General features: G+C 40.9%; 1 protein-coding gene across 1 annotated transcript in view; it reads right to left on the reverse strand.

Moving 5' to 3' along the window:
- Positions 1–741: 741 nt before the first annotated feature.
- UVSSA (UV stimulated scaffold protein A) overlaps positions 742–25,509 on the reverse strand; it is a 46,561-nt gene continuing 21,793 nt past the window's right edge. The window contains exons 9-14 of the mRNA XM_070943419.1: positions 16,910–17,093; positions 16,123–16,257; positions 14,253–14,436; positions 11,931–12,042; positions 7,410–7,602; positions 742–1,395 (exon numbers count right to left, since the gene is read on the reverse strand). Coding sequence (XP_070799520.1) covers positions 1,302–1,395; positions 7,410–7,602; positions 11,931–12,042; positions 14,253–14,436; positions 16,123–16,257; positions 16,910–17,093 — 902 coding nt within the window. The 3' untranslated portion in view covers positions 742–1,301. The remainder of the gene's footprint in view (positions 1,396–7,409; positions 7,603–11,930; positions 12,043–14,252; positions 14,437–16,122; positions 16,258–16,909; positions 17,094–25,509) is intronic.

The raw sequence follows: 25,509 nt of genomic DNA on the forward strand, positions 1-25,509 counted from the left end.
AATATTACAAATATGAAAATCTCGATTCTTTGTGATCCAACATTTGATTTATATGGCAGCACCTGCCCTGGGGCCCCCAGTCTTCCCCGTGAAGTTTTGCAGATTGCCTCCTGCCCAGCCTTCCATAAGACTTGGAAATCTTATTAGATTTCAAAGTTTAGATTTTAAAGATTTACATTTAAAGAGAAGGTGAGATGATCGCACATTAGAATCGATGGGCACCAGGTTTTTATCGTTTTTAATCTTTTCATCGGTTGAGTTTCATCTTTTTAAAATGATTTTATATGTCTTCTAATATTTTTTATTAGCAGTCACCCAGTTAAACAATGGGAAACTATATATAATTCGTAAATACATATTTAGCAATAGCACTTAAGACTTCTATACCGCTTCACAATGCTTTACGGCCCTCTCTAAGCAGTTTACAGAGTCAGCCTATTATCCCCAACAATCTGGGTCCTCATTTTACCGGCCTGGGAAGGACAGAAGGCTGAGTCAACCTTGAGCCGGTCAGGATCGAACTCCTGACTGTGGGCAGAGTTTGCCTGCAATACTGCATTCCAACCACTGCACCACCACGGCTCAAAAATCTGCATAGATACAACCATATAAGAATTCATGTATGCAAGAGGGACCAGAATAGATCATATTGTCCTCATAAGTACAATAATACCTATCTCAACTTTCCAATATACTTAATGAAAAACATTTAACACTTTCAGAGCATCTAGAAACCAGTTTTTTTTTTTTTTTGGTCAGGATTGTAACCTTTTCTAAGATCTCCTGAGCTTACACAATAGAATTAATTTGCAGGCGACCAGATTTTCAGCATATTTAAGTTACAAAATTTATTCACACCAGTATGAACCTTACAATATATTCCTGGCATATATACAATTCCTAAGTCTTTTAACATGCCAGGATGAACTCCGTATTTTTTTAAGAAAGTCAATTTTTATTATTAAATATATTAGATTTTATATATATATATACTTATATGAATGAGATTATTTCAATCAATGTACAATTACTGAATTGTACAGGAATGTCCGTGGAAGAAGTTTTAAAAAGGGGGTGACAGTCGATCAATTGAAGTCCCTCCAGTTTTTGTACATATCGGCTGGTGTTTTTCAAATTTGCAACTTTTAAAATGGGTGGACTTCAACTCCCAGAATTCTCCAGCCAGCTGGAGTTGAAGTCCACCCATCTTAAAAATGGCCGAATTTGAAAAAAAACTAACGCTGCATAAGAACTGTATCAAAACCGCCATGGATTTTCCTTAGTCTTTCTCTTGATGACGTTCAATTCAGCGCATAGTTGAATTGGTTTGCAAACTTTTCGTGTTTTCTTTGGTCGATTCGATTCATCGCTTTGACGACTCGCTTCACCGCGCTTCTGTAGAGCAGAAGAAGGGAGGAAAAAAGAAAGTCAGACTGTTATTTTCACGCAAATGTTGGCCAATTTTGTTTGCAAAAATAACGAAGTGGGAGGGCTGTGATTAATTGCTAATCAGCCCTTAAACATGGCGCCGATGATGAAGCAGAACAAATGTATTATGTTAGCTCAATTAGTTGTGACAATATAGTTTTAATTTAGTAATGTCCTCGTTAACAGAAAACAAACAAACGTTTGCCTTTCAGCAAACAGCCTCCACACCACATTCATCCTTGACAATTACTTGCATAGAAATATAATATTATCTGAAGAATAGAAGGACCAGAAGCTTGTAGAGAGTAATCGCTATAATGTTCTTCTCATTCCTGCGTATTTTGAGCTTTGGGAACAAAAACTATTTTTAAAGGAGTATCAACAAAGCACATTTGAAATGAATGGATTCTATTTAGAATAGGTTAACAGAAACTCTAAAATAGAAAAAGCAGCTTACTAACAATTGGCTCTTTTACCTCTTATAGTTTTAATTACTTTTTATAGCACCTTAGATAATTTCCAGAGACAACTTTAAATGGTTAAATACATTATAAATAGGTAAATAGGTAGGTAGATAGCATGAGAGAGGGATGATAGATAGATAGATAGATAGATAGATAGATAGATAGATAGATAGCATGAGAGAGAAATGATAGATAGATGGATAAATAGATACATGAGATGATATAGATAGGTAATCCTTGATTTACAGCCACAGTTGAACTCAAAACTCAGTTAAGTGAGTTTTGTTCCATTTTATGACCATTCTTGCCACAGTTGTTAAGTGAATCACTGCAATTAGTAACATGGTTGCTAAGTGAATCTGGCTTCCCCATGGACTTTGCTTGTCACAAAGGGGGATCACCTGACCCCTTATGCTTATGACTTATGCTGTCATAAGTATGAACCAGTTGCCAAGCATCTGAATTTGGATTTGCAATGGTCGTTAAGTGTGAAAAATGACCATTGGTCCCTTTTGTCAGTGCCATGGCAACTTTGAACGGTCACTAAATGAACTTATTGTAAATCGAGGACCACCTGCCAAGCCTACGTAATATAGGTATCTATTAGAGCAAACCATGATCATCACTTTCATTTAACGACTCCATTATCCCTTGCGGGGTGGAGCCTGGGCAACTGAATGGAGCTAGCAGAGCATTTTAGTGGCCGGATGCCCTTCCCTGTCGCCAATGTAGAGTTTAGTTCAGCAGATATATTCTCAGTGTGCCCAGAGAGAGAGAAATATCAGCCTCTACCTAGGATCGAACTCACAGCCTCCTGATTGTGAGGCGAGAGCTCCACTCTTAGGCTACCGCACTACCCCTATTAGAGCAAACCATGATGCCAGTTGAGAATGAACCACTTATAAATCAGGGGCATCAGACAGGCATCCCCACCCTGGTGGGATCGAAGTCTCGTCTGGGTATTTTGTTTATTTTGAGATATTTGCTCCAAGATGGAGCAGCCAACAAACCCAACCAGTCAATAAATAATGAAATAAATAAATATGCCAGGTTCCTGCTGCCCAAGGATTTCCCCCTTCAGTGCCTTTCCGGATACGAAGCATTTAAAAACCAACCTTGTTAGCAGATGGGATGGATCTGTCACTCCACGGTGGCAGTTTTAGACCGGAAGGGAAACTTTAATTGGCAGGAGAAAAGTGAGTCTTTAGCACAACACAATGGCCTTGGCACTTGGGTGTCATCTACTTTTTTTACATTAGCACCCCCCTGGCTTGTGTGATACCGTAAATGAAACAAGATCCTCCGGTGTGCAATTGCACTTGACTTTATGGGCAGAGCAGAGGACTGCCTCCATCATTCGCACCTTCCAAGTAATTTGCGACTGTTATATACGAAGCCACGGTTATCACCGTGTTTAGGGCCGCAAACCACGAAACCTATTAAAATATGACAAGATTGGATTCTCATGAACTGGCGCTAACCCACAGGCAGAGACATTAGTCCCGCGCACAAACCTCTAAAAAAACAAACAAAAAAACCTTCGGAAATTTATTTGTGAAATCCGATGTGAAATTCGCCATGTTAGAACTTTACGGCTCATGTAGATTTTAAACGCGAACTGTTTTTATTAGGTATAATATCAGATGGGAAAAGTTATGTATTTAATATTACATGTTGTAACGGCAGCGAGGATTATATTCGCACAACATTGGGGAAAAAATGAAGAAATGCTGTGAGATGGAAGAGATCATTAAGAAGATATTAGAGGGCGCAGAAATGGATAGATTGGCATTGAAAATTAAGCAGAAAGAAGACACAGAACGCTATCAAACGTGGAATCTATTTTACCAGAGGTTGGGGAAAAAAGGGATGGAGATTAAGAATGTAGTCAGAATGGTTAAGCAAATTAAATACCCAGACAACACGATGTTTGTTAAGCACTAAGAAATGTAATTAATAAAAAAAAAATCAATAAAATTTGGAAAGGAAAAAAAAGAAGAACTTTACGGCTTATTATGATGGACGGTTTCGGAAGGAGACCAGATAATGCCAGATTGTCATGGACGACGGGGCCGCGTGCCGAGGAAGAGAAGAAAAGCAGGCAAGTCTCATTATTTATAACAAGCGTTTCTTTGAGACGAGAAGAGGAACATGATTTCTTTAAACAAGGGATTTTCCTCAAAGGAATTCCTCTCGGCTGCCAGGATGATACGCACACTAATATATTTTTTTTGTTTAAGGACACAAGGTGTCTTGCTTTTCGGATTTCACGACGTTTGCTCTGCTTCAGTTGCTTTGATCCTATGAGAGGATGCAGAGTTTCTTTATAGATGGCACTTACCACCAGCCGCAGGTTAGCTAAAATGTTTAAAAACATGTCTAGCAAACGTTGGAAATGTAATCAAAAAATGGGCACATATTATCATATGTGGTGGACATGTGGCAAAACGAAAAACGTTTGGGAAAAAAATACACGAATGGCTGGAAAAGATTATAGGAAAGCATGTAGATTTTTATTATTATTATTATTATTATTATTATTATTATTATTATTATTATTATTATTATTCATATTTCTATGCCGCCCACTCTCCGAGGACTCTGGGCGGCTTACACCAAAGACAAGTATACTAAATAGCATCTTGCCCCCAACAATCTGGGTCCTCATTTTAAACCTGAATTATTTTTATTAGATATGATACCAGGTAAACTAGATAAGAAAAGTATTATTTAATATTGCACGTTTTGACAGCAGCGAGGATTGTATTTTTGCAATCCTGGAAAAATGAAGAAACACCGCGAGATGAAGAAATAATTAAAAAAAATAAACTAAAGTGTGCAGAAACGGACAGATTGACATTGAGAATTAAACAGAAAGAAGATACGGAATATTACCAAGCATGGAATCTATTTTATCAATGGTTGGGGAAAAGGGGTGGAGATTAAGAATGTGATATGAATTGTTAAGCAAACTAAATACCCAGACAACACGATGTTCATTAAGCACCAATAAATGTAATTAATAATTTTTTAAAAAAGAGGATGCGGAGTTTCAAAGTCCTGGCAGATACAAGGTGGGGGCTCTTCCAGGCTGGTTTGCGACAGTCATAAAAAATAACTGAAAATCTTCAAGGCCTTTGCTCCAGGTGTACAGGTAGGCCTCGACTTACAACAGTTCATTTAATGACCGTTCGAAGTTACCACGGCACTGAAAAAAAGAGACTTGGGATTCACTTAGGACCTTTTGCAGCATTTCCCCCCCCCCCCCCGTGGTCACGTGATCTAAATTCAGACATTTGGTAACAGACTCATAGTTATGACGGTTGCAGTGCCCTGGGATCACGTGATCCTCTTTTGAGTCCTGCTGACAAGCCAGGGGCGATGGGGAAGCCGGATTCGCTTAGTGATTTGCTTAAGAAGTGTGGCAAGGAAGGTCGTAAAATGAGGCAAGACTCACTTAACAACTGTCTCACTTAATGACAGAAATTTTGGGGTCCATGGTGGTCATAACTCGAGGATTGCCTGAACAGGCATGGCTACCAGAGGGACTGAGTGAGAGCTTCCATATATGAATTGGAGATGTGCTCCTTCCTCACGGTCCCTCTTCAGCTGCCAGGAGATCTTGTGTGTTTCATTAAGGGTTGATCTACGTATCACAAGATGCCGGAAGGCTAATGACACCCTCAGTTGTTGGTGATGTGTATAAACATTTGCTCATGCCAGTGATATTCTTGGACAATCAACCTGATCAGCCACAGTCACTTCCTTTGCGGAAAATGCGACTCCAGTTTTCATCAACAGGAGAAATAGAAGCAGAAACCTCGATTTGTAGTTTAATTCTTTGATAAGCCACCTTCTCTGAAGATGGATGTTGTCAGGGCCAGATTTCACCATGAGAAGCTAAACCTTGATTTGTGGTTTAATCGTCTGGTAAGCTACTTTCTTTGAAGATGGGTATTTTCAGGGCCAGATTTAACCAGGGGAAGCTGAAGAGGCTCTACCTGTCTATATGACAACTTGTATGCCACTAACAATACTCATAAGCCTTCAAAATTAAGATTTTCAAATACACTAGCCAATTATTTATTAGATTTAGGCGTCAGCCAACAAAACAATTCTGTGCAACTCACACTTTCTAAGAGTCGGGGGTGTGGGGGAACAAAGAGAAGTGGCCAGTTTAAAAATTAGCCTATGGGGTTAAAACATTTAAATCAATGATTAAACCTGGATAGGTGGTTTGATATGCCTTTCAAATGCTGGTAAAAGAGAGATGCGTTCCAATAGCAATATTATTCTTTTTCCTGACAGTCCTATAATTAAAGAACAATTGTGCCACAAGACTCTTCCATGAAACCCTCTTATTATTATTTCTGTCTGTTAATTTTATTCAGGATAAAATTAAAAGGAACTAGTCATGCCTGGTTCCATCCAAAGATTCAGGGAGGCCTAGACAACTTTAAATGGACATAACCTGCATCTATGAACCAGAAGACCTAATAAATTAATTTACAGTATAAAGAGGAATTCTTTCCTCCATTCTCATGCCATGCAGCAAAATCCACAGTCTGCTTCAGCTATAAAATGGGCTGTTAAAGACAAAATAGTTACTCACTCCCGTTTCAGATCTAAAAAGCTATTTCTTTAACATTCTATTTAACTCCTCCATTGGAGATGGCAAATTCCCCTTCTAAATCAGCAAAATAACTTCCCTTCTCACCCCAAATGCGCAACTCAATTTTTTTAAGGCAGCCCAATTATTCTCCCAGCTGCTCCCCCTCCTCCAAGGCCATGTGGTAAAATTACTACAGGAGTAGAAGTGGGGGAGATGGGAGAGAGAGAAGACTCAACCAAAAGCTGACTAGACAAGGGTCTAGGATAGATGGTAAGGATAGAGAAAACAGGTGGTGGATGAAGGAAGGTTGAATTCAGATAATTCTCTAATGCAATGTTTCTAGACCTTGACAACTTTAAGATGGGTGGGCTTCAACTCCCAGAATTCCCCAGCCATGGGGAATTGAAGTCCACTCATCTTAAAACTCATCAAGGTTGAAAAACCTTGCATTAGGGAGTTATCTGAACTCAACCCTCCTTCATCCACAATGTTACTCAGACAATATTAAGAGGACTGTCTGATACTTGAGACCAGGCTGGCTGGGGAAGTCTGGGAGTTGAAGTCCACACATCTTAAAAGTGGCTAAGGTTGAAAAACCCTGTTGCTTGGATGCCTCCAATATCATGATGGTCAATGCTCCATGTCAAACCAAGGAAGGATTGATCCAGAAAAGAAACTAGACTTTGCTGAAATGAGTTAATCTTCAGAGTTTGGGGCCTCAATGAGTCCTCATCCTTCCCCCACAACACCCACAAAGATTTGGTAGCCCCTTCATGGTCCACCCTAGCTCCTTTTCCTTGGAAGATTTGGCCAGATTATGGAGGACCAGGCCTGGAAACCCAAAGGACATTCACAAGAACGACTGTGAGAAGAAGAAGAAGAAGACAACCAAAGACAACTCTTACTTGTTGAAAACTCTTTTCCCAAGTCGAGAACGGGACGTGTTCGCCTCCTGCTTTATGTCTGTGAGGTTGGGGTATTTCTTCTTTGTCTTCCCTTTCTTTTTCCCGCCTTTTCCTTTTGTGTCGAAATGAGAAGAGCCGAGATCGACACCAGTAGCGGCTTCCACTTCTCTCATGAAGTCGGGATCTCGCCATTCTGACGAGATGATAAAAACAAATAAATATGATCCCTGTGCCAGGGATTCATCCCCAACCGCCTTCCTCCTTGTGATGCTCCTATTTGGAAGCCATAATCTCTCTAATAAGGCATTATATCTTCAGCTCCTAAATGAATTCATATTTTGCATGGTGTTGCGTTAGATTATTTTTAGGAGAACACGAATAAATAATAAATTAGGACCAGCTCACTGCCACGGTGGCTTCTCAAGGCATGTGGGCATTTCTGTATTCTCTCACTTTTTATCTTTTATCTTTTTTTTATCTTTCTCCATCCATCATCTATCTATCTATCTATCTATCTATCTATCTATCTATCTATCTATCTATCATCTATCTATCCATCATCTATCTATCCATCCATCCATCCATCAATCTATCCATCCATCCATCATCTATTCATCCATCATCTATCTATCTATCTATCCATCTATCTATCCATCCTCATCATTATTATTGTTATTATTAATTTAACTATCTATCTATCTATCTATCTATCTATCTATCTATCTATCTATCTATCATCTATCTATCTATCTATCTATCATCTATCTATCCATCCATCCATCCATCAATCTATCCATCCATCCATCATCTATTCATCCATCATCTATCTATCTATCCATCTATCTATCCATCCTCATCATTATTATTGTTATTATTAATTTAACTATCTATCTATCTATCTATCTATCTATCTATCTATCTATCTATCTATCATCTATTATTATTATTATTATTATTATTATTATTATTATTATTCTATCTATTCGTCATATTATTGTTATTATCTATCTATCTATCTATCTATCTATCTATCTATCTATCATCTATCCAATCTATCATCTATCCATCCATCCATCCATCCATCCATCTTCTCACCCACTCACCAATCGAGTTATAAGAAGCAAAAGAAAGACTAAACAACTGAACTCCATACATTTTCCAAACACTTGCACTCCAGAACAATGTCAAAAATAAGATGGACTACATGATTTTGTAATCATGTAATTTTGTAATCTAAGCAACAAAAGTAACATCTAAACATCTAAATGTTCTGATATAAACTCTAAAAAAATTAATACCTATCTCGTACCAATAAACAGTTATAGGTCATTTCAGTATTATAAATAATACTATGAATTATAAAGTAGGAAAAAAAATGCTTCAGTCTTTTAAAGACTGGGTGGATTGGGGGGGGTCCAAATATTCCAGATATATAAAAAAAAACTAGGTGGGAGTTCATGAATGAGGAGCTGACTATTAGCTTTGTGAGCTCTAAAGGAATTCAAAGAAAAAGTCTGAAAGGAGAGAGAAAAAAAATCACATATTCTCTCTGCCCAGCCTCCCTCCCTCTCTCTCTCACCCCCCCCCAATGATGGATCACAAAGTTGTTGCTTTTTTTATTGCAGCAAAGAAACCCAGGCACAGGAACAATTAATCCCAGATTAACAAAAAACTGTCTAAACTGTTTATCTCCCAGTAAATAAGAGGGCTGGCGCTGCGGGAACCGGCTGAATGGTGCAATTGTTTAAACACAACGTGGGGGGAAAACGTGGCCGGTGTGTTCACTGGAGATGAAATGAACATCGGAGGAAAACGAAGGCGCAATTTAAAAGCCCCCGGAGGAAAATCGATCGGGTGCCAGGAAGAAGGGCCTTTTTGGAGGGGGCCCTTGAAGCTCTCCAGGCATTGTGGCTGGCTTTAGCAGTCGGGAAAAAGAAAATTATAGTGCTTGCTTTCTTGCTCGCGCGGGTTGGGCGAAATCAATACTTGGTAGTTAGTAAAGAGATAGTATTTCACATCTGGCTGGCCAGCGGCTGCCTTGGCGGCCCCGTCCCGATCCCTGTTTGTTAACAAGTCACTAACGGTTGGGGGAAACCCAGATCTTCTCCGGGGCTGACACACACAAAAAGAGAGGCCCTTAATTTGCTCTCCCGCGTAAACTATGGTGAAAGGAAGAACGGCGCAGATTAATGGGTCAGTCTAATCATCTCTCAGGATTCGTCTTTTCCAAAGACACCCCCCCCCGGGCTCTGCTCAGTGGCCTCCGGGGGGCCAGGAAGGAAGGAATAGGGTTCAACCATGTCGAGAAATGTCGTTATGATGCACCAACAGCAGGGACGCCCGGATATAAAAGTGAAATTTAACGGGGAGACAGGGCTCTGCTCCCTGTCATGTACAGGGTTGGGATTCCCTCTAACCTTTGCATAGAAAAAATATACCATCTATATCAGGGGTCTCCAACCTTGGCAACATTAAGCCTGGAGGACTTCAACTCCCAGAATTCCCCAGCCAGCCAGCTGGGGAATTCTGGGAGTTGAAGTCCTCCAGGCTTAACGTTGCCAAGGTTGGAGACCCCTGATCTCTATGATTCATTAAGAAGCAACCATTATTCGTTTGGTAACTAGAAAACGATCCAGAAAGCACAGGCGGTCCTCGACGTACGACCGCAGGCGAAGCCAACATTCCTGTTGCTAAGCGAAACATTTGTTCAGTGACTTTTTGCTCCATTTTACGACCTTGCTTGACACGGTTGTTAAGTGAATCCGGCTTCCCCCATTGACTTTGCTTGTCAGAAGAAGGTCGCAAAAGGGGATCACGTAACTTTGGGACACTGCGACCGTCAGAAATACAAGTCAGTTGCCGAGCGGCTGAGTTTTGATCATGTGACCACGTGTGTGTGTGTGTGTGTGTGTGTGTGTGTGTGTGTGTGTGTGTGTGCTGCAGGGGTTGTAAGTGTGAAAAACAGTCACAAGTTACCTTTATCAGTGCCGCCGTAACTTAGAACAGTCACTAAACAAACGGTTGCAAGTCAAGGACTACTTCTACACCAAATCTAATCTAATTTAAAATGTAATTTATTAATTGCTGGAATTCCTTCAAGGAAACAAATTCAGTGGGAGACAATATTTCTCATATTGGAAATTTGTTCAAATTTCCATCTATGACAAGTTGTTTTGGTTTCTGCAAGTGTAGGTGGTCCTTGACTTACGACCACTCGTTTAGTGACCATTCAAAGTTACGACGGTGCCGATCTTACCAGAAACATATAGCAGAGAATTGAGTTACCTGATTGTGAATGTATCGATAGCGGCTAGGATTGTGTTTGCTAAAAATTGGAAAAATGAGGAAATACCTAAACAAGATGAAGTTATTAGGAAAATTATGGAATGTGCTGAAATGAGCAAATTGACATTTGAACTTAGAGAACAGGAAGACAAACAATATTATAAGATATGGGATTTATTTTATCAATGGCTAGATAATAAAACATGGAAATGAAATATGAAATGGATGTTAGAATACAATATAATACAATAGCCCCATCCCTGTGGAACGAACTGCCCCCGGAAATTCGTAAGATCTCCGACCTCCGGGCGTTTCGCTGCGCACTGAAGACCCTATTATTCCGCCAGGCCGGACTAACAACACAATAGCTTTTAAATTGGGATATTTAAATTTATTGGGGTTTTAAATCTGAGCCACTTTATTTAATTATTTTAAATTTTATATTGTTGTTTTGTTTGTGTTTTTAAACAGGCTGTACACCGCCCTGAGTCCTTCGGGAGAAGGGCGGTATAGAAATAAAATTATTATTATTATTATTATATGGAAATGATTTTAATGGGATGAAAATGCCATTTTTAAATGAATGACAAATGAGAATAATGATACAAAGATATATGTTAGATTGATTAGAGTGAAATTAGAGAATTAGTAAATGATGAATATGAGATGAAGCACAAAAGATTTGTAACCGACCGACACACTACTTGCAATTGGAATGGATGATGGATGTTTTTATGTTTTGTTTAAAAATAAAAATAAAAAAATTCCCCCCCTCCAAAAAAAAGTTACGACGGTGCTGATAAAAAGGGATTTACGACCATTTTTCACACTTACGACCACTGCATCATCCCTGTGGTCACATGATCATAATTCAGAAGCAACTGGCATGTACTTACGTCGGTTGCAAGTGTACCCAGGGTCACGTGATCCCCCTTTTGCGACCTTCTGACAAGCAAAATCCATGGGGAAGCCAGATTCACTTAACGACCGTGTTGCTAACTTCATAACTGCAGGGAATCACTTAACAACGGCGGCAAGGAAGGTCGTAAAATGGAGCAAAGCTCGTGTAACAACTGTCTTGTGTAGAAATGGAAACGTCGGGCTCAGTTGTGGTCGTAAGTCGAGGACTACCTGTGCACTGATTTACTAGACTCCCGTCAAAGAGTTTGCGACATTCAACAGTTCTATAAAAGGAATCTGAAAACCCAGCCAGAGATTTAAGTCCCCTCTACCAACCTGGCTGCTGTTCTTTCTTCTCGAACTGCATCTTCGCTTCTCTCTCTCGGTCCTCTTGGTCCAACGGGTTTCCCGACTCATCCCGAGGAACGATTTTGCCATGGAAAGGGCACTTGGGGGTGAAATAGCGACAGGGGTTTTTAACGTTCCAGAGTACGCTTCCGTTATGCTATTAATTTATTAATCTAAATTAGAAATTTCCTGACAGTGAGGACAATGAATCAGTGGAACAACTAGCCTCCAGAAGTTGTGAATGCTCCAACACTGGAAGTTTTTAAGAAGAGGTTGGATAACCATTTGTCTGAAGTGGTGTAGGGTTTCCTACCTAAGCAGGGGGCTGGACTAGAAGACCTCCAAGGTCCCTTCCAACTCTGTTATTCTATTCTATTCTATTCTATTCTATTCTATTCTATTCTATTCTATTCTATTCTATTCTATTCTATTCCATTCCATTCCATTCCATTCCATTCCATTCTATTCTATTCTTCTATTCCATTCCATTCCATTCTGCATTCTCTTCTCTTCTCTTCTCTTCTCTTCTCTTCTCTTCTCTTCTCTTCTCTTCTCTTCTCTTCTCTTCTCTTCTCTTCTCTTCTTCTATTCCATTCCATTCCATTCCATTCCATTCCATTCCATTCCATTCCATTCCATTCCGCTTAAACTGATCAGAAATATCATCAATTCCATAAGATGTTTATCCGGAACAGGTACATAGATTTTTCTGGGATGTCTTAATATCCAGTGACAATATGCCCAATACAGAGACAATCTTCATAATAGTCTGTTCACTGGAAGATCAATAAATATCTCTCTTTCTGGTTCCTGAAAAGTTTCATTTGAGTAAACACTGAGGGGGGAAAAAAAGATTCCCACTACAAAATAAGTTCAGGGTATTAAAATTATGGAGAAGACTCTTGAGAGTCCCTTGGACTGCACGGAGACCCAATCAGTCAATCCTGAAGGAACTCAACCCCGATTGTCCTTTGGAAGGACAGAACTTGAAGCTGAAGCTCAAATACTTCGGCCACCAGATGAGAAGAGAGGGCTCCTTGGAGAAGACCCTGATGCTGGGAAAGACGGAAGGCCAAAGGAGAAAGGGAAGGAAGAGGAGGAGATGGTTAGATGGTGTCATCAACACAACGAACATGAATTTGAGCTCCAGAAGATACTGGAGGACAAAGGGAGCCTGGCTTGTTGTGCTCCATGGGGTTCTGTAGAATCAGACATGATTTAACAATTAAACAACTACAACATTAAATTTGTTCTCCCTTCTTTCCGACTCCTAATGTCTGTTTGAAGAGCCTGCAGCTTCAGAAACCAGGGTTGCCTTCATCATCCTAGGATGCTTTCTCTGTTTGTATCTGTCTCTCTCTTCTTCTGATCAGTCTTCCATCACGTACAAAACATTGCAATCGAATTATAGAATAACAGAGTTGGAAGGGACCTTGGAGGTCTTCTAGTCCAACCTCTCTACTCAGGCAGGAGACCCTTGACCATTTCAGACAAATGGCTGTCCAATCTCTTCTTAAAAACCTCCAGTGATGGATTACCCACAACTTCTAGTGGCAAGCTGTTCCCCTGGTTGATTGTCCTCACTGTTAAGAAGTTTCTCCTTAGTTCTAGGTTGCTTCTCTCCTTGATTCGTTTCCATCCGTTGCTTCGGATGCTTCAAAGTGCTTCTTTGAAGAATTAAAGACAACGGTGAAAAAGTGTGGCTGATATCTTTCCCCGACGTCTCGCTTTGTAATTTTTCATTCACCTAACAACCTCTGAAGTAGTCTAGATATATTTTTTTTTCAAACCTTCATGTTCCCAATGTCAGCACTTCAACCTGCATTTACTCTAGTGCTGACATAAGGAGGAGAAGAGGGGGCAGCTGGCAAGAGGACACTTGACATTTCACCTACTTATTTTCCCTGAAGATAATATCCCCTAGGAGATGAGAGGGAGGGGGGGCATTCCTGGGAGCTGAAGTAGTAGATATGGGGAGAGTGATTTGGAAGAAGGCCAATGAGACGCAGAGATTTGGGGAACAGAAAGGGAGGGTTTGGGGTCAGGAAGCCAGAGTTGGCTACGCCACGATCGGGGCCAGATTGTCGTGCTTAATAAAATGAAAGATTTCTTCAAAGACTATCTGTTGGGAAATGCAATTTATTTTATTTGAAGACGATATCGAAACCTGACACCCAAGCTTCCTTGGCTTATAAAAAGCGATATTCTGGGCTAGTCCCTCCTGCTCTTAAAACTCTTCCATGAAGGTTGGGCGAGACCTTGCGTAGGAGAGTCCGACACGACCGATCTCTCACACTCCTTCGCACCCACCTTAAATCTATCCTGCCTTTCGCAGAGGCCTCCGCTGGGCATCGGGGCTCGGCATTTGTGCTTCACGGGTTCAAAGGTGCCAGCGAAGGTGATGTAGCGGCTTTTGAGCATCTCTGAAACCTCTTTGTTTTCTACTTCTTCTTCCACCTCACTGGGGGCCCAGAAGCGATGCTGAGAGGAAAACCTAGAGAGAAGAAAATGCAATGATAAAATTCCTCTACAAGCCCCTGATGTTCGGCTCTTTTAAATATCTAATACAGAGGTCTTCAAACTTGGTTGCTTTAAGACTTGTGGACTTCAACTCCCAGAATTCTCCAGCCAGCAGGCTGGAGAATTCTGGGAGTTGAAGTCCACAAGTCTTAAAGCGGCCAAGTTTGAAGACCTCTGATCTAATAAATGTTTGGATTTAGTGCCCCCAAAATACAACTACTATAACTATAGTAATCTATACTTATGGTCAACTTATGGTCAACTTATGACCACAATTGAGGCTGTTTCTGTTGCTAAGCAAGGCAGTTCTTAAGCAAATTTATGACCTCTCCTGCAACCGTTGTTAAGTGAATCACTTCAGTTGAGTTACTCACATGGGCGGTAAGTGAATCTGGCTTCCCCACTGCTTGTCAAAAGGTCACTAAAGGGGCTCACACGACCCTGGGGGACACTGCAACCATCATAAATATGAGTCAGTTGCCAAGCATCTGGATTTTGATGACGTGACCCTGTTGGGATGCTGCAACGGTTGTTAAGTGTGAAAAACGGCCATAAGTCACTTTTTTCAGTGCTGTTGCAATTTTGAACGGTCACTAAACAAATTGTTATAAATTGAGGATTTCCTGTAGAAGCCAACTTCAGTCAAGTGTTATTTGAAGCGAGTCATTTCCAGATGTCATTTTCCTTTCCTTGGTTATTAGATTTGCTACCTGGAGTCTACGGAATTAAGCTCTGCATAAAATTTCAGGGGGAAAAAAAATGGAGGCCTGTGATTTTGTTGAAGGCCCCAAATGTTGTCAGAGCAAATCAAGCCATCTGGAACTCCTTGTTTCTGGAGACGGTCATCACACGGTTATCCAGATAGAATGTAACGTCCTTCTCTCCTTGATTAACAGTAACAGAGTTGAAGGGACCTTGGAGGTCATCTAGCCCAACCCCCTGCTCACGCAGGAGACCTGTACTAGGAATTCGAACCGCCGAGCTGCTGACCTTTCTGATCGACAAGCTCAGTGTCTTAGCCACTGAGCCACCTAGCCAGGTGTCTCTGAAGGGGGTTGGACTAGAAGACCTCCAAGGTCCCTTCCACCTCTGTGATTATGAGAACGGTCTTTGAATTTTGAAAGCAAGTTTGGGGCTTGGTTCAAAGCAAACGCTAGGAATTATGGGGAAAGTTATTCCCCCCCACCCAAAAAAAAATGGTATTGAAAATTGATTTTTTTTTTTTGAAGGGAGGGAGGGCAGGAAAAGTAACACTTGACTTGACTTTCTGATGTCCAAGATAGTCTTACGTAATCTTATTGTTGACATCTTATGCCCCCTAGCGGATTAAGAATAGGTTTTCCTGGAAATTTAACCAATATCGTTGATCTTCACCAATTTTCCTATTTCTATCAATTATAATATTAATATTCTTGCACCGCCTTCTTTGGTCTTCAGCAGTTCGCCAATAAATAAACAGAATTGGACACTAAATTAACTAAACATTAAATTAAACTTTGTTTAAGATGAATCAGCTTGAGGAACAAATTGTCTGAATGCTTTTTTCTCTCCCAGGAACTTGAGCATGTAAAATGTACCTGCATCGATCATCGTAAACATTCTTTGAAACTTGTTCACCTGAAGGCAGGGAAATGTGTTAAAATATTTGGGACCAACTTACCGGAGAATTTTTCCCGACGTCGGCTGCTCCTGGCCCCAGTAGAAGAGATCGAGCCCAAAAGGTACCAGAGGAGCTTTGGCTTTCTCTTCTTCACGTTGACTGTTGGCCTCCTTGGATGTTGTCGGGTCGCAACCTCTGCACCGTGCATGAAAAAAAAATGGTAAGAGAAAGCTTAGCACATTTCAGCTTGCACTCAAATTTGCATGATGCAGCTTGTTGTTGAGTGGGAATTGCCTGATTTATTGTGCGTTCACAACAAAATTCTTGTCTTTTGGATGCTTGGGAGGAGAGGCAGTCCAAACGAGGTCTAAGAAGGGGGACTAAATTTTACAGCCTTTTTGTCTTTAACGGGCATAATTATAATTATAACAATCCTTCACACTCTCCTTCCTTTAAACTGTGGTTTACTCTTTGAGTTGGTGGCTTCTTCACTTGGTAATTCCAGGAAACAAACCTCATCAAGAACCCCCCACCAAGAACCCCCACCCCCCCCATACCAAGACTGACAGGGCAAGCCATTTGTATATAAACAAGAGAGTAAACCCACTCTCTTCTAGCACTGATGATGTTACCTCGTTGGGTAATGAAATGTCTACAAGAAAAAAAAAACCAAACTCAGAGAGCACCAAGGAACCCAAAAATGTTCACAATTTGCTTATTTTAAAATATTGCCTCTGCAACGATGACCAATCTTAAACAATTATTCAGAACTTAACATGATTTCATGCCATTGATTTGGACCCGAGAGTGAGATTGCTAAGGTATCTCTCCCACATTTAATATTTACCTGTCCTCTGCAGTTGGCAGTCTAGGCAGTTTATCTCGGATAATTTTCCAGGTGGCCGCAGCGCAGGTGGGGTCCAGCTCCTCCTCCTTTCTTATGGATGGGGATGAGAAGAGAGACGTGGGGGCGGCTTTGTTCTTCCCAGGCCCTGCCACATTTTTCCTTGTGGGCAACACAGGTCCCAGGCCTCAAAGGATAAAGGAAGAGAGGACGGTGAGTGGAGGTATTGGCGAGCAGGGCGTAAAATCCTCCTACATCATCCGAAGGGAACACACGGTGGGTTTGCAGAGCTAATGTTGTACACAGAATAAGGTTCTAAGGCCACGGGAGAATCCACGAACCCAAACGAAGACGTTACTGCTAGCAAAAGAACCAAACTGAGTAAAAAGAGACACATTTTTTGCCCACACAGTTGAGAGGTGGGTATTCAGCCACTGTAAAATAATTTCTGATTCATGTTTTGTAATTAAGGAAAGTATTATATACTCCTCCATCCCATTTTTATGTACACGTGTATAAAAAGGGGGGAAATTATTTGAAAACATAGATCAACTCACCAACCTGGTGAGCCTGGCGGCTCAGCAGACTGATAGCATTGTGATTAACACCAGCCGTCTGCAATTACTGTAAGTTCGAATCTCACCAGGCTCAAGGTTGGCTCAGCCTTCCATCCTTTCTAAGGTAGGTAAATTGAAGACCCAGATTGTGGGGGCAATAAGCTGACTTTGTATAAAAATATACAAAAGTATGAAGGCTATTGCTGAGCACATTGTAAGCCGCCCTTAGTCTCCAGAGAAGGGCGGCATATAAATCAATTTTTTTTAAAAAAACCTAATTTTTCTATAATTTTTCCCCATTTTTTTCCCATTCTCCACCTTAGCTGGAATATTCCACTTCTCAGTTATTTATCCATTAGCCAGTAGAATAGGTTCTCATGCTTGATCAGGGGGCTGGACTAGCAGACCTCCAAACTCCCTTCCAGCCAGTCAACAAGGGAGCTACTGATTTTATTAATGTTTGAATGTAATTTATCCATAAACCCACATTAGGTTATGTGAGTTTCCATTTCACGTTTAAGTAAAATGCTTCCAAAACTACAATTTACCCAGACTTTAAAGGTATCCTTTACGTATTTTCAACTGTCCATCCTACCACCAGCAATGCTTTTTGGTTAATACGTCATCTAATACTTTCGCTGGCAGAAGAACAAAATTAAACAAAAGTCCAAATTCCCTTTTTCCTCCTCCTTTAAATTGACCAAATGGCACCTATTTGCCTGCAGCAAGAAAGCAGACAGTGCTAAAGAGAGATAAATCAATAGAAGGAAAGAGAGAGGTTGGGTTTCCTCCGCAGAAAGTTGGCCAGGGGAGAAGGCTGACTTTATTGATTTTAGCTCGTTCAGCTGGCCTTGTAATTAAAATGTAAATTTGAGAAAGAGATTATGTCCTGATAGAAATGGTGGGATTAGGGGGGAAGATAAAAAATCAGAGAAAATAGAAGAAAAGACTTCATCAGGATTTAGTGGAATGGAGAGAAACGCACACCAAGCAAGAACATAAATTATAAAAAAAGAATAAAACTTTTTGGAGAACGGGTTTGCTTCCCAACTGCCTTTCTGTATACAGCTCCAATTCATCCAACCCACAAAAAAAATCTTGATTAATATGAGCTAAAATCCAAAGAATTTAGGCAGGAGAAATGGGAGGCCTTTTGTCTTTTGCTCCACACAACAGGAACAAAATGTTGTGTGAAGGCAAACAACCATTATTTGTTACAAGCTGAATTTGTTCTGAATTTGATGTAGAGATGCGCAAATGTGCTTTGGATCCAGATTTGGGCACCTGATTTTTTAAAATATATTTCCTGATTTTTTAAAAAATACTTTCAGAATATATTCTTCTAATATCGTTCATTAATATTTTAGTCTAGCACTGCACCTTCATCTACCACCCTCGTTTCATTCTGTGCTTTTTAGTCGAACTACCAGCCTCATTTTGGTTCAAATATACACTTCTACAAATAACCTCTCTTAGTTTTTAAGTATTTCATTAAAGTTTATTGTAAGGTAGAATACAAAGAGAAGCAAAAACCGAGAAAGAGAAAGAGAAAAGAAGTCCAGAAAGAAGAAAAAAAGGATTAAAAAAAAGTTGCGACTTCCATTTTTTTCACTAGCATAGAAACAAATTTACAGCCTCAACTTTTTTCATTCATTCATTCATTCATTCATTCATTCATTCATTCATTCATTTATTGGTTCGATTTATATGCCGCCCTTCTCCGGAGACTCAGGGTGGCTTACAATGCGTTAAGCAATAGCCTTCATACTTTTGTATATACCTGCTTAGTAGGGTTTTCGGCCCCCCCAAGTGGTGTTCTTTTTTTTATACAAAGTCAGCTTATTGCCCCCACAATCCGGGTCCTCATTTTACCTACCTCGGAAGGATGGAAGGCTGAGTCAACCTTGAGCCTAGTGAGATTTGAACTTGCGGTAATTGCAGGCAGCTGGCAGCTAAGTGCTACTTAACAGCACTTTAGTCCGCTGCTCCACCAAGGCTCTACATTTACATTTCTAAATGTTTCAACTCATTTCTACAACTGCAAAAGTCCTTCTAGTCATCAAAACCTACAATTAAAGTTTAATTCTTTTGCAGTTTTGAGCAGAGAATCCAGAAATGGTTTCCAAACGGAAGCAAAACTAGATAAATTATTCATTTTAGTTGCCTTTGCCAACCCTGCCAACACCAACACCAAAGCCAGACCGACTCTTCCATTGAGGGAGTGGGCGTGTCCTTCCATCTTTGGCCATATATATTAATGAAGTTCCAAAATTTTCTTTCAAGGCCTTTTTCCGCCAAATTTAAAATAACTTCCAGTCGCAATTGAGGGGCCCATTCTCAACAAAATTGGGCTCTTTGGCTGGGAATTTTGAGTGCAAAAAAACCGACCATCATCATCCGTTGGTGATCAGGTGCTAGTGTAAATAAGGATTATACAAATGAGGGGTCATTAAAAAGCCTGGTAATGTTAATTTGGCGTGACACCCCTTAATGGGTGATGTCTTCACACCTCAGTTGCCTAATCACCGAAATTCTTTTGCAAATTTGCATTCCATCTTGCCCACAGAAAATCAAATTGGCTCTCACATCTATCCCAAAACTCATTTCTTGCCCTAATGGCAGTCAGAATGTAGTACTTTTGCAGCTGTGAGATTAATTAAAAACTACTAACTGTTTCTGGATGGTAACTCTTCCGTTATAGAACAGAAACTTAGTGTACAAAGGAAAGGAAAGGAAAATTGGTAAGCCATGAAATGGATGGTTCTAAATTTTAAGGATAAAATGGAAAATTCAGTGCTTCCTCTCTATCTCTATGCTTGCTATGAAAAGTCATACAAGTAGCAGTTGAACTTTTGAGGTATTAATCAGGATGCAAAAAGCTTAGGAATTGCTCATTTCGGGTTACGAAGCAGAATGCTTTAATTAAAAAGCAAATTAATTTTAATTCCAAGATAAGCAGTTTATAATTTGCTGTTAACCAGTATGCAAATTCAGAGCAACACGGACAATTTTACATAGGTTTATTTCCTAAATATGCTTTGTAAACAGATCACTGGGCATCCAATTCAATCAATCAATCAATCAATCAATCAATCAATCAATCAGAATAGAGCAGGAAGGGACCTTGGAAGTCTTCTAGTCCAACCCCCTGCTCAAGCAGGAGACCTATAAAATTTGAGACAAATGGCTGTCCAGTCTCTTCTTAAAAACCTCCAGTGATGGAGCGCCCATAACTTCTGGTGGCAAGCTGTTCCACCGGTTAATTATCTTCATCATTAGGAAGTTTCTCCTTAATTCCAAGTTGCTTCTCTCCTTGATTAATTTCCATCCATTCATTCTTGTCCTGCCTTCAGCTGCTTTGGAGAACAGGGTGACCCCCTCCTCTTTGTGGCAGCCCCTCAAATACTGGAAATACTGCTATCGTGTCACCCCTGGTCCTTTTTTTCTCTAGACTAGCCAAACCCAGTTTTTGCAACCGTTCTTCATATGAATCAAGTTAATTCATATTTGGATACCACAGCTCTGCAGGTGGACAGCAAGGTATTTTGAAGCAGATGGGGGAGTTGGCACCTGGCTAGGGTTCCTTAATTGAAAATACATCATGTTTCAATTGCACCAGGCAGCTGGGCAATCCCAGGTTTTTTTCTTAAAAAAAGGATATTTTTATTGATTGATTGAATTGAATTGAATTGAATTGAATTGAATTGAATTTATATTTTCGCCTATTTGCCCATGGCGACTGAAGGCAGCTTACAGAATATCAAACCACGTTTAAAATTATGAAACTAACAAAAAGAATCAAATAAATTGATATAGTATAATATAACAAAATATTTTTACTAGCGAGGTTAAATTTTAAAATCTCCACTCAAAGTAGGATTAACTTTCATCGAAAGGTTCTTCCCCATAATGAGAAAGAAATAAATGTATTAATATCGCACTGATGCATGGAAAGAACCCAGATCCAGTTCGTGCCCCATTCTGTCTTCCCTCATGTTAGGATATGGTTTGAGCCTAACTAGTTGTCCAGGCAATATATGTGTTCTGTGATTTTAATATGAATATCTATTGTGTAACTTTAAGGCTTTAATGCTGAGTCATGCTGTAATTAGGTAATGACTGGTTGTGAGAGTATTTAAGCAAAGTATTGTAACGTGTTCAGTTTGATGATGAAGCTGATATGATATGCTACCATTGAGAGGAATTGCTATCTGCTAATCGTCGTTGGATGGATCTGATATCATCGTGGTTTGTGAACCAGAGTGAGTTTGTTATTCTAACCAACTACTGTCTGTTTGGTGGGAAGATATCTGTAACTACTGGACTGATTTAAATGGCAAAGACTTGGAATTTGTTTAAAGACTATGAGACTGTTTTTCTACTATAAAGTAAGCTTTTGATAAACCAGTTTGCATATCTCTTATTCATTGCTCTCAGCAACATTTCCTTGTGCATTTACTCTGCTGGTTGGTAACACAACAACAATATCCTTAACACCTCCAATTACTAGTTGAATGTAATTGGAATTCTCACAAAACGGAGAAAAAAACACTTTCAGGAATGAGCAAATAATATCAGTAGCTACTAAAAGCCACATCTTCCAAATATCTGTCCAACAACCCCTAGTAGTTTTACCTTCTGTATCGCTCTGGTGAAGTAGAACAGAAAATAATGATATATATTGCAACCCATATGAGCAGACATGGTCCATAATAGTTAAGCTTCCTCCATTACAGGCAGTCCTTCACATACGACTACAATTAAGCCCTAAATTTGTTGCTAAGAGAGACATTTGTTAAATGAGTTTTGCCCTAGTTTATGACTTTTCTTGCCAGGGTCTTCAGTGAGTAACATGTTGTTAAGTGAATCTGGCTTCCCCTTAGACTTTGCTTCTTAGAAGGTGGCAAAAGGGAACCACGTGACCCGGGGACACAGCAACAGTCGTAAGTACATGCCAGTTGCCAAGCCTCTGAATTTTGATCACGTGACCATGGGGACGCCACCGTGGTCGTTAAGTATGAAAAATGGTCATAAGTTCCTTTTTCTAGTGCTGTTGTCACTTTGAACAGTCACTAAATGAAGTGTTGCAAGTCAAGGACTACTCGTAGTTTACTACATTCAGGATAAGGCTCAAAATCAGAAGCCCCAATTTCTGAAAAAGTTCAGCGTCCCGGATCTTAAAAAAGAGCCTGGTGGCGCAGCAGACTAAAGCACTGTTATTAACATTCAGCTGCCTGCAATTACTGCAAGTTCAAATCTCGCCAGGCTCAAGGTTGACTCAGCCTTCCATCCTTTCTAAGGTAGGTAAATTGAGGACCCAGTTTGTGGGGGAAATAAGCTGACTTTGTATAAAATATATTGCTTAACGCACTGTAAGCCGCCCTGAGTCTCCGGAGAAGGGCGGCATATAAATCAATTTTTTTAAAAAAAATAAATTAAAATAAATTAAAAATACAGAAGAAAGAACAACCCACAGCATCCTGTCTGGTGCCCAAACCTGGATGGAGTTCGTCTCAATTCACAGTATATTAAAAAGCAAATCCTTCAAAGCGAGAGAGGGAAAGAAAATCAATGGATGAATAATTTAAATAGGACGCAGAAGGACCTGGTCGCTGGTTTTGTCCCTGAGGGATAATTTGTGACTTCGGATAAGGCAGAGAGCTGCGAGGAACCCAATTTGGACTTTTCTAGGGATGGGAGAATCGCTTGGTGGGAACCCCATGCCCTCCCCCACCCCACTGAAGCCCTTCGGGGCCCACAATGAATTGGGCCCATAGAATCCAACAGTGGATTTTATGGGACCAGCAAGGACACCTGAAACCAGAAGACTGGGCCTGTGTGCCTTCATAGGCAGGTAACCTGTTCTTTGCAATAGTGGCAAATATCTGTAGCTCAGGTGGAGGATGAGGGTGAAGATTCATTCTCTGAGTTTATGGGTTGGTTTCCAAATGTTTCTCTATTTGGCTTGGTAACATCTTCAGTTTAGGAGCCGCGGTGCGCAGTGGTTAGATTGCAGTACTGCAGGCTACTTCTGCCGATCACCAGCTGCCAACAGTTTGGTAGTTCGAATCTCACCAGGCTCACGGTTGACTCAGCCTTCCGTCCTTCCGAGGTGGGTAAAATGAGGACCCAGATTGTTGGGGGGGCAAGAGGCTGACTCTGTAAACCACTTAGAGAGGGCTGTAAAAGCACTATGAAGCGGTATATAAGTCTAAGGGCTATTAGGAGGTGTCAGTGTCCTTCTGCTTATCAGGGCTTCGTGTGGTCAGTAGGTCTTGTGATGGGTCAGGTGTGGGTGTGTCAAGTGAGGGTCTTGTGATGAGTCACATCAGATATGGGACTTGTGATGGGTCAGGTGTGGGTCTTGAGATGGCTAAGGTGTGGGTTACATCAGATAAGAGTCTTGAGATGGGTCAGGTGTGGGTCTTGTGATGAGGAGGTCACGTTAGGTGAGACCCTGACTTGATGGGACCCTCACCTGACATGGCCTCACCATCCCAAGACCTTCTGACCACACAAAGCCTTAATAAACAGAAGAACCCCAACACTGACATCCCTTAAACTCTACTGAAGACGTAACCTGGCCTGGTAATGAAACATTTGAAAACTCGGAGAACGAACCTCCACCCCCCTAACCTGCTCTTCTTCAACATGGCCTCATTGACTCACCTATACGGGGGAATTACAACATTTTATGTGGAAGAGTTTCCGGTTGTCATAAGGCACCCAAAGAGATTGTTCCAGGCTCTGCGTCTCTCTGACCAACACAGGACCGGTTTGCAACACTGGTTGAAAACACAGATTGTCCTGAGCCCAAAATTTGTTACTACCCTGTTTCCCTGAAAATAAGACCCAACCAGAAAATAAGTCCTAACATGATTTTTCAGGATGCTCGTAATATAAGCCATACTCCCCAAAATAAGCCCCAGTTAAGATTGTCAGCCAGATGGCGCATTTAGTAACTGTTGTGACCCCGACTCCCGAGCCTGCCCTAACAGAGGAGGAGGACTCAGAAGGTGATGGGGAGGAACTGACAAGGCCTCCCTCTCCAGGACCCTCCTCCTCTCTGGCAATGCCTCAGGTTCCATCCGAAGGCCAGGAGGAACAGCCTTGGAGGTGCCAGGATGAAGGCATATCGGAGCACCAATTGATAGGGAGCGAGGAGGATGAATCCTGGCTTGATCCCAGGCAGCATCAGAGGGAGAAGCATGTGCAGCAACGGAAGAGGCGTGGGAGGGCCAGAGATTGAGCTGAGTCACGGAGCAACGCCCCACCAGGAATAAAAGTGGGTGGGATTGCTCTTCAGGCTTTGTGACGGACAAAGTTAAACCATGAAAATCACATCGTGATCTCTGAAATTCGGCTTGGATATATTTTGGACTGAACACTGACTAAACTCTTGTCTCACGGATAATTTGTTGCTCCTGGAACGGACTGAAGATAAGTCCTCTTCTGCTTTATGGGAGCGAAAACGGTCTTGGCAGGCATTCGGCAGTTTGCTGCCAAAACCTTGGTCTGCCAGGAATTCTAATCTGTTTACCTAATAAAATATTGGCAGGTGTGCTTGGTATTACGTTTGCCTGTGTGAAGAAGAGGGACAGAACAAACGTATTTCCCCCAAAATAAGACCTAACCAGAAAATAAGCCCTAATGCGCCTTTTGGCGCAAAAATTAATATAAGACCCGGCCTTATTTTTGGGGAAACATGGTAAGTGAGACATTTCTTAACTGAGGTTTGCCCCATCTTATGACCTGTTGTTCAGTGAATCACTGCAGCGTGATTAGTCATAGGGTTGTGAAGTAAATCTGGCTCCCCTGTTGTCTTGGCTTGTCGGAAGGTCACAATTTTTTTTTACTACCGGTTCTGTGGGCGTGGCTTGGTGGGCATGGCAGGGGAAGGATACCGTAAAATCCCCATTTCCTCCCGATCAGCTGGTACTCGGAAGGCAGAGAATAGATGGGGGCGGGGCCAGCCAGAGGTGGCATTTACCGGTTCTCCAAACTACTCAAAATTTCCGCTACCGGTTCTCCAGAACTGGTCAGAAC

This window comes from Pituophis catenifer, unplaced genomic scaffold, assembly GCF_029215685.1.
Source record: "Pituophis catenifer annectens isolate HBS135680 unplaced genomic scaffold, rPitCat1.0.hap2 SCAF_4, whole genome shotgun sequence".
Taxonomy (NCBI): Eukaryota; Metazoa; Chordata; class Lepidosauria; order Squamata; family Colubridae; genus Pituophis; species Pituophis catenifer.